Source organism: Palaemon carinicauda, chromosome 6 (assembly GCF_036898095.1).
Source record: "Palaemon carinicauda isolate YSFRI2023 chromosome 6, ASM3689809v2, whole genome shotgun sequence".
NCBI classification, from domain to species: Eukaryota; Metazoa; Arthropoda; class Malacostraca; order Decapoda; family Palaemonidae; genus Palaemon; species Palaemon carinicauda.
Window position 1 is genome coordinate 64,761,243 of NC_090730.1, and position 11,014 is coordinate 64,772,256.

General features: G+C 29.2%; 1 protein-coding gene across 1 annotated transcript; it reads left to right on the top strand.

Annotated features, from left to right (window-relative positions):
- Window positions 1-958: 958 nt before the first annotated feature.
- On the top strand, window positions 959-3,643 carry LOC137642100 (cuticle protein 8-like). Its single transcript, XM_068374650.1, has 3 exons — window positions 959-1,034; window positions 2,401-2,481; window positions 2,828-3,643. The coding sequence occupies exons 1-3, from the start codon at window positions 1,029-1,031 to the stop codon at window positions 3,053-3,055; spliced, it is 315 nt and encodes a 104-aa protein (XP_068230751.1). The 5' UTR covers window positions 959-1,028; the 3' UTR covers window positions 3,056-3,643.
- The last annotated feature ends 7,371 nt before the right edge of the window (window positions 3,644-11,014 follow it).

An 11,014-nucleotide genomic window follows, 5' to 3' on the forward strand; every position in this document is an offset into this window, starting at 1 on the left:
CGGACATATAGTAGATCCTAATTATTTAAACTGTTCTACCTGATTTATAACTGAACCTCTACTTTCATATATCACTATACTGTCCCTAACTTCCTTACTACTCAACATTTACCCTCAACCCATCTCCTTCCAATGTCCACTGCAACTCTACAACCTTTCTATATGAGTCTTCCTCATTTTCATATGTAATCACCAATCAATCTGTAATCTTGCATATATATATATATATATATATATATATATATATATATATATATATATATATATATATATATAAATATATATATATATATATATATATATATATATATATATATATATATATATATATATAGATAAATATATGTATATATATATATATATATATATATATATATATATATATATATATATATAGATATATATATATATATATATATATATATATATATATATATATATATATATATATATATATATATATATATATATATATACATGCATATGCTATATGAGATACTAAAAACGCTAAATAATAGCTAATTTTCTAGAGCATGAATACGTGAAAATAATTATTGCATTTACTAGATTCGTTTATAATACCATTCTATTAAATACTAGAAGTTTAGCTTAAATTCAAACTTTCTATTAAAATTCCGATGAAAATTAAATGTCATGCAACATACTCCAAATGGGAGTTGATATTTCCGCCGATATCTCTTTGTTTAGAATCTAGCAAAATGTTTTTTGAAGGTTAGAAACTATAATCGTTATGCACCGTCTTCTCACTTCAGAACAACAGAAGATGAAAGGAACTTGAAATGAAGATTGTAGTGACATTTCGTACGCAAAGATGAAAGAGAGAAGTAAGAAAAACACGTTTCTCCTCCAAGGTGAATTTCAAGTCCTTTCTTGGGCACGTGACCGGGGCATCTGACCTGGGCACCGATGGGTATATAAAGAGCATCCTCCGTGTCTCAGCATCTCACTCTTCAACCGTCTCTTGCCCGAACAGCTCCTTCAAGCTGATAACGATTTCGCTCGACACCATGAAGGTAGTTGGTGGGTGGGATGCGGACAGTGGAGGAATATATACTTGTTTTCTTTTTTCAAATGAAAGAATTAAAATTGGCACTACGAACATATTTATATATACATATGTATATATATATATATATATATATATATATATATATATATATATATATATATATATATATATATATATATGTGTGTGTGTGTGTGTGTGTGTGTGTTTGTATATATCTATACATCTCCATATCTATCTATCTATCTATCTATATCTATATATATATATATATATATATATATATATATATATATATATATATATATATATATATATATATATATATATATATAATATATGTATATATATACATATATACATATATATATATATATATATATATATATATATATATATATATATATATATATATATATATATTTGTATATATATAAATACATACATATATATATATATATATATATATATATATATATATATATATATATATATATATATATATATATATATAAACAAACATACACCCAGCTATACACACACATTCATCTTTGTTAATTTCCATCAGTGGATCGAAGGTGTAATTTTTCAAGAAAATTATTAACTTCAATTACTTAAATCCTAAAGAATTTACATTAGATAAACAATAACTTTATAACTCAAAAACTTTGAAATTATCAACTTTGTGGGTAAAATCTTAATAATTTTAACCTTCAAAATATTTGTTTGGTATCTGAACTCAAAGCTATTGGCATTTTTTTCTTTTTTACTCTCTTTCATCTTAATTTTGATTTTACCAATTGAGTTTGAATTTCAGAGTTTCGATTTTCGTACTCCAAAACCTTCAGTATGTTTTAGAATATTATCACGCAACACATAAATTTATTTTTTGTATGGAAAACATTATCTCATCCGGATTTACAATTTTTTTTATCCTATAGTATTTCTCTTTGCATAAAACCAGACTTGACAAATCGGTGTATTTCAGCTAAAACATTTGTTTCCAAAAGAAGACTCCATTTCTCAAGGTCGATATGTCCACCATTTTGTTTTCAGATCAGAATTCATACGCAGGAACTGCTATCAAATAAAGAAACATTGAATTTGAAATAGATCTTAAAGAAATTCGAATGCATTATCAATACCTTTGTTTTCTTACCATTCAATAACCGTCTGAATTGACATCAATAAACAAGTCAAAGTTTACTCCAAAATCTTACCATCGAAAAAAAAACATCTGAGTTTCAGTCATGCATATCATGTAGACACAGATTAGTTACAAGAGATACATATTCAGCTAAACTTACACGCAGTCAGCAGACGGTATATTAAAAGACACCTAATTCATCTTTGTTTTTCATCTCATTTTTCAGGTCTTGGTATTGTTGATGTTGGTTATCGTCGCTGTGTTCAGCGCCCCATCACCACAAACTGCTCAAACTCAGAGTCTTTATGTAAGTTGTCAACAATCTATTCACTTTTATTGGGCTATAAAAAAGAAATATCTATTTCGATAGTATTCCACAAACTGTAAGGTTTGTTTGGTTTTCGAAATCCCTCATAACAAATTTCTAGATATTGTGAATATCGTTTTTGTATCCACCAAGGACTACGGAATACTGTATTATTTAGTCCTTTCATTAACCAGTACCATCTTACTCCCTGCTACATTATTTGACGCTTTCACATAAATTAGTAAGAAAGTAGAAATTCAATTCGGAACTAATTATTCACCAAAATGCTTCCATATTTTCATGAATTGCCTTCCTCGCTTTAATATAATCTCAATCTTCTTCGCAGCCCATCATCCCTTACGAATTCGCCTACGAAGTGGCCGACCCTCCGACCAACAACTTCCAGAACAGGGCAGAGGTCAAACTCCCCAACGGCGACGTCTTCGGCTCCTGGTCTCTTCTGCTGCCTGACGGAAACATCCAGACCGTCACCTACAACGTCACTGGAAACCAGGGCTTCCAGTACTCTCTGGTCCTCACACCGGCTACACAAACAGCGGCGGCAGGGAAGTAAATTCCCTTTCCAGTCTGTTTTACTCCCTAATGATTCCGTTAATCAAGTCTTTCAACTCTGGAGTCCTTGACGAAGCTCCTTCTTTCTCCATTACTCCAGAATACCAGAAAATGCTAAAAAGACTACAAGATGCCAACATTGCCAAAATCATTAACTTCATGCCGATTTCGACGGTGATTTGTGTCTGAATCAAATCTTGTGACTAGAAACTAGACGAAATCTCTGAATGATGTCTATTTCTAAGACTGAATTCATTGATTCCGGTGTTTGCTTTAGTAAGAATTTTCCCTCATTTTTTTTAACAACCAATTTCCGAAGTCTTTGAAAAAAAAAAAAATTACGAAAACAATTTCCAGTTATCCTGAAAAACAAGATTCGATCTGAGGTATTCATTCGATTTATGCGCATGTGAAGGCTCTTCCTTCATTGTGATTATCTTGTTACTGTTCACCTTCATTTCATCACACTTGTTGAAAAACACATTCATTCTTTTCATCACCCATTTTTCTTTATCTTTAAGGAATGTTCACTATTGTTCTGAAAATAATAGGCCTCTTGTTACTTATACAGAATATATTTGAAATATGACTTTGTGGTTTTATTCTTTCATCTTTTGAATATCATTGATAAAGGTACCAACCCTCTTTATATGGAAGGTTTTAGGCAATCCACCTTTTTGTGATATTAGAATCCTAACAAACTAATAACACTCAATGCCTTGGATAAACAAAGAGAGATTGAGACCACTCTAATCTTTCAGCCTCCTTTTCCTTAATTTTCGAAACGCTTCATACTTTTTTCCAGTTTTTCCTACCTTCTCCTGTCCTGTATCTATCTTATCCCAACTTATAAAAATATAACATAAGCTTTCATTGGAACGAAGTTCATTTAATATATACCCTGTATTCAAAATGACCTTTTGGAAAAGTATCTTGGTGGATATTCTTGGGCAATAGTTGTCACTTTTACATTTTACAACTTATGATTCATTCACCAAATTTCATCTTTTATTTTTTATCATTTTGAATTTTTTTGTCTACATTTATCGTCTCAGGGAATGTGAAATGGCTTTCTTCGCCCTTTATGTAGTAAGTTGACTTAGTTAGAAGTAAAAACTATTTTTAAAACAGATAGGAAATGACAAATATATAGTCAATTAAGATCAAAATACTAACTCTCTCTCTCTCTCTCTCTCTCTCTCTCTCTCTCTCTCTCTCTCTCTCTCTCTCTCGTCAATTATAACTTGCTTTTTTTGTTAAAAAGAAAATGAATATCAGTATTTTTCTTTTTGGTATGGTAGCATTGTATTATCAAGGGCTCAAAAAGTAATTTGTTATTAAAGAACTATATACGACAGCAGCAATCAATAGAAAAACTCTGAATTAAATATCCTTCTCATCTCCAACTGTATGTTCATCTGTTGTTGTGTTGAAGAAGTCATCATATCAGTGCATTGTGAATATTATTTAACTCCGACGTGGCAGGGTAGTATCTACAAATGTAATTCAAAACATTTATTTAGAAAATTATATACCGTAAATTCCAATGCATATAGTAAAAATTGTTTTAGAAAAACTGATTCGTATTTCATTGAGTGTAGCTGGGATTTTCAACGCAAATTCTAAACAATATGTTCTTGTAGTTGATAGGATTATTCATTTATTTAGTTTTTTGGTGTGGTGGTGGTGAAGGCAAACATTTATCCCCCATGTGCCGATAGGTGACCATTTAAGCAGTTATCTCAAACGTTGAACTTCCTTCGCTTTCAAATGCAGGCAGGGAACATTTTCTCTTCTTATTGTTCTTATTTATTAATTCACTTAATATTTTTTAATTTTTACTAAATTTTCTCTTTCTTCCCATTGAAGGGATGCCTTTGCATCCATTTTTTTCCCTACTAAGACACCAGAGTCATTCCTGGGGGCTGCTAGGTCATCCCTAGTACCTCGACTGTGTCCCTAGGCCAGGTGGGGATCACATATTATAACGTAGGATCCTGAATTCTGTGGGTTCCTTACAACACTACTTTTACACTTAAATTTGTGAGCTTGGATATTTTCAATCAACTTATCAATTATTTTTTATAATTATTAAAGTGTATACTGTACATTGTTCCATTGTAGTTTTGCTAGTAAGCACAAAGACTTATATATATATATATATATATATATATATATATATATATATATATATATATATATTTATATATATATATATATATATATATATATATATATATATATATATATATATATATATATATACTGTGTATATACACACACATATATATATATATATATATATGTATGTATGTATATATATATATATATATATATATATATATATATATATATATATATATATATATATATATATATATATATGTGTGTGTGTGTGTGTGTTTGTGTATATACCTTGGGGTACGCCTGCCATACTTATCTGTAGATTTATAGAGCCTCTACTAAGGCTAAGAAAAATAAGGTGTTAGGCAAGCAGCCTTTCCCAGTAAAAAACTTCAAAAATAACGCTTTATATATATATATATATATGTATATATATATATATATATATATATATATATATATATATTTATATATATGTATATATAAAAAAAATATATATATATATATATATATATATATGTATATATATATACTTGTTTTTATGTATGTATGTATGTATGTATAAATATCAACAATATATTTATATAAGTATATATATATATATATATATATATATATATATATATATATATATATATATATATATATATATACTTATTTTTATGTATGTATGTATGTATGTATGTATGTATGTATGTATGTATGTATGTATATCAACAATATACTTATATATATATATATATATATATATATATATATATATATATATATATATATATATATATATATATATATATATATGCACGTGGTCGTTTTCCTATTTAGCTTTCCTTTTTTCATCAAAATTTGTCATTTGTATTCTGTGGAAGCTTACTATACAATAGCTTTGTTATATAAGAACTTGAGTGAATGAGGAATAATTATATCGGTTCTTTTTCAGAAGATTTCGATACAAACTATCTGTTGTGGCTTTTATCATGTTCTTAACATTCACAAACGGACAGATAACAAGGAGTTGCATTGTAAAGTGTTCGCAGTTCAGACTGTTAGAAATGGAAATTGAGGTTTTGTGGCTTTTTTTATCCAGGTAAAAAGTAAAAAAGTTCAAGTAAAGTCTCTTAAAGTGACTTTTAAATTAGTAACGTTTTCGTAATACATGTAAGATATTGATTGAAACACCAGAACAAACAGTACTAATAAGAGAGAGAGAGAGAGAGAGAGAGAGAGAGAGAGAGAGAGAGAGAGAGAGAGAGAGAGAGAGACTTCATGAACGTAAAATGTTTCTAATTGTGAGACAGGGAAGCAACACCCCACCTGTGATTATTCTCTTTCTGTAAATGCCATCATAAGCTGCGTTGAATGGAAAGATGTCTCGTAACTCATCGGAATAGGAAAAGGAGACTTAGAGTTTTGCACTTCGATCGACCAAACATTTTCCTTTGGCAAATATTTGAAAGTTACAAAGTTTTAAATGAATGACATTGATCTAAGATTCTAAAGTAAGTGGACGGCGTATTGAGCTGACTCTTTTTTCTAATAATTAAAAAGAAAATCTACTGACTTTTCTATTTATCTATTTATTTATTCATATATTGTTATTCTTATTATTACTAATGTACCTGAGCCGTTAAAAATGAAGTCTAGATGTTTAGATCAGATATGCACACGTAGACAAAACGCACACACAAACACACACACAGTTTCAACCCCTGGCACCCCGTCTACCTTTACTAACTACAACCGGTTGGTTAGGAAATCTGTTATAATTGCTGTTGTTGTTGTTATTTTATTTATTATCAGTATGGTCATTATTAGAAATAACAGATCTCAGTAGGTAAGTGTAAGGAATTAATCTATGAATAAATGTCGCTGTTAAATATAAGTCTCTTTAAACGCCCTATTCCATAGACATCCTAACCAGTTGAAAGTAACAAGACGCTCTTTAAGAAATGTAGCATTTTTTTCTTATGCAGTAAAAGTGATATTGGAAGAGGGACCATCCACACGTAGTCTTGATTATCTCTGTTTTCCTTTTCCCAATAAGGGATATCTTTCTCTTGCTTCATTTTTTAAGCTAAAGAAATTTTTTCGAAGTTTGTCAAATATAATTTAGCCTTGAATAGATCCTAATCGAAAATCAAATTTTAATATAATTTTGTGCAGGGTGTTTTCTGCTGTCCACAAAAGGCTAATTGAAATATTCTTTGGGAAGTTTTATGAAGTTGCTCAGAACTGAACAAAACTAAATGGAGTTTGGTGTTCAGAATGGATCTGCTAATTATAAGAGCTAAGTATATTAAAGAGTTCAGGATGTGAATAAACGTTTGCATGGATATATATATATATATATATATATATATATATATATATATATATATATATATATATAAATATATATATATATATATATATATGTGTGTGTGTATATATGTACGTATGCATGTATATAAATATGTATTTGTATTCACATATATATATATATATATATATATATATATATATATATATACATATATATATATATATATATATATATATATATATATATATATATATATATATATATATATGTGTGTGTGTGTGTGTGTGTGTGTGTGTGTGTGCCTGCGTATGCATACTCCCGAACTCACAAGTAAGTATATACACACACACACACATTTATATATATACATATATATATACATACATACACACATATATATATATATATACATATATATATATATATATATATATATATATATATGTATATATATATATATATATATATATATATATATATATATATATATATATATATATATATATATATATATATATATAAACATATATATATACATACACACACACACACATACATATATATATATATATATATATATATATATATATATATATATATATATATATATATATATATATATATATATATATATTGGGTTCTCGTTAAGTTCCCTGTATGAGAAAGCATAGAGAAAGAAAAAGTAAAATCATACAGTATGAGTCCACCCAAGGCAACAACCCTGTCTACCCAAGAAGGCTACCTCCTTGTGTCTCCCAATCGTCTTTTGTGTCGTTCCCAAAAGCAATTTAGTATAAGAGCAGTTGTCAGTCGCCTCTGGACACTTGATGCCCACAGAGGAAAGGGCTTAGCGGGTAAACCGTATGAAGAGGTTATGCTTCGAAACATGTTCTCATCTCGTTCTTAATAGAGATGAAATTGCATTCAATGATCCAACTGAAAGTCGAATAAAGTTTGCAAAAAAATATACTGGCAGTAGAACCTGTTTTATGTATCGACGATGAATTGTAAGGTTGCATTATAGAATTTTAATTTTTCTCCTAGCGATGATTCAAGATTTTTTTTTTTTACTTACAAAGAATTTGAATTGCTATCTTTTCTTTTGCCGGAAGAGTAATTGAATTATTTTTTCATTGTTGAACCTGGTTATATTAACCTTTAAATTGATAAAATCAGATTATCTTATGATCTTTTTAATGTTTTACTACATATCTTTGATGATGCATGTTACTTATGATTACCTCTGTTTTGATAAATAAATCCATTAATTCTACCCTGCTACCATTACCATAAGTACTGTTCATTATCATGAAGTACACCATATTTATTTTTATTTTTATTTTGGTTAACGAGAGGAATACATGTAGATTTAGGCAGCTCCTCTGAGAGAAGTACACCCCAAAATCAATGCATTGTTCTCTAATCTTGGGTAGTGCTATAGCCTCTATAATATGCTCTTGTATTATCTTTGGTTAGAGTCATCTTGCTTGAAAGTACATTCAGACAGACTATTCTATGTTCCCTTATTTCTTTTGCTCACTTGACTACCTTCCGTGTGAAGCTCTTGGTCTTATAACATTCTGCTTTCCCAGTTAGGGCTGCAACTTATCTAGTAATAATAATAATAATAATAATAATAATAATAATAATAATAATAATAATAATAATAATAATAATAATGATAATAATAATGATAATAATAATAATTATAACAATAATAATAATAATAAAAATAATGATAATAAACATATACATATGTACATATATATATATATATATATATATATATATATATATATATATATATATATATATATATATATATATATATATATATATATATATATATATATATATATATGTATGTAAATAAATATGTAGTCGATTGAACTTCTAATTTCTCTAACTGATACCAACTGCAATCTATTAGCTACCGAATGCATAATTTCCTGTTTTGATCAAGCAAGGCAAAATGGGGGTTTCTTCCCTCGTCATTGTTTAGGGTTTATCCAATGTTAAAGGATGTTGCCAATTGAGAGAGTTACAGTTTCTTATTGACGAAGCAAATATTATATATGATGTTGGTTAATAGTTCCATCTATCTCGACATTATTCTTTATCAAAGAGGATGTAAGGTCTTATAAGCTAAAGGTTTTAAGTGATGCATTTTCGAATGAATGATAAGAAGTAATTCTTCTAGGTCTTATTTGTTTTAATGGCTTTGTTCCTCTTGTAAAGTCCATAATGTATATGTTTCTATAGTAGAGTATAATTGCAATTACTTTTTATTAATCAAAAATACAGTTTGGTGATTGTATTTTTATACTTTGTTTCGGGAATGATATCTGTTAAAGGGAGAGAGAGAGAGCCTTACCTTACATTATTGCCTTACTTTTTGTTCGGGTTCCCCCAGGTCCCTCAGTGTGAGGCACCTCGTATATCCACCAGAGAGTTGCTAATGCATCTTCCGGTGTATTTTGCATCTTCCAGTCTTGGATGGTCTGGGATGCATCTTAGGTATTTATCAAGCTTATTCTTAAACACATCTACGCTCACTCCTGATATGTGTCTTAGATGAGCTGGCAGCACATTAAATAGTCGCTGCATTATCGATGCTGGTGCGTAGTGGATTAATGTCCTGTGCGCCTTTCTTAGTTTACCTGGAATATTTTTTGGCACTATTAATCTACCTCGGCTTGCTCTTTCTGATATTTTGAGCTCCATGATGTTTTCAGTAATTCCTTCTTTTTGCTTCCATGCTTGTATTATCATGTAGCGTTCTCTTCTCCTTTCTAGACTGTATAGTTTTAAAAATTGCAGTCTTTCCCAGTAGTCAAGGTCCTTAACTTCTTCTATTATAGCAGTATAGGACCTTTGTACACTCTCTATTTGTGCAATATCCTTTTGGTAGTGTGGGTACCATATCACATTGCAGTACTCGAGTGTACTACGTACATAAGTTTTGTAAAGCATAATCATGTGTTCAGCTTTTCTTGTTTTAAAGTGTCTGAATAACATTCCCAATTTTGCTTTACATTTAGCCAACAATGTTGCTATTTGGTCGTTGCATAACATATTCCTATTTAACATTACACCAAGGTCTTTAATTGCTTCCTTGTTTGTGATTGTCTCATTATTAGGTCCCTTGTATGCATACACCATTTCTTCTCTGTTTCCATAATTTATTGATTCGAATTTATCGGAGTTAAATACCATCCTATTTATCTCCGCCCATTCATATATTTTGTTTAGATCTCTTTGTAGTGAGTTCCTATCTTCATCACAAGTAATTTCTCTACTTATTCTTGTGTCATCGGCGAAACTTCTCACTACGGAGTTTTCAACATCACAGTCTATGTCTGAGATCATAATAACAAACAGCAGTGCAGCTAATACCGTACCTTGTGGCACACCCGATATTACCTGGGCTTCATCTGATTTCTCGTCATTTGCAACCACTATCTGTTTTCTGTTTTGCAGGAATTCTTTTACCCATTTTACTATCTTTCCCACAATATTATGCTTTCTCATTTT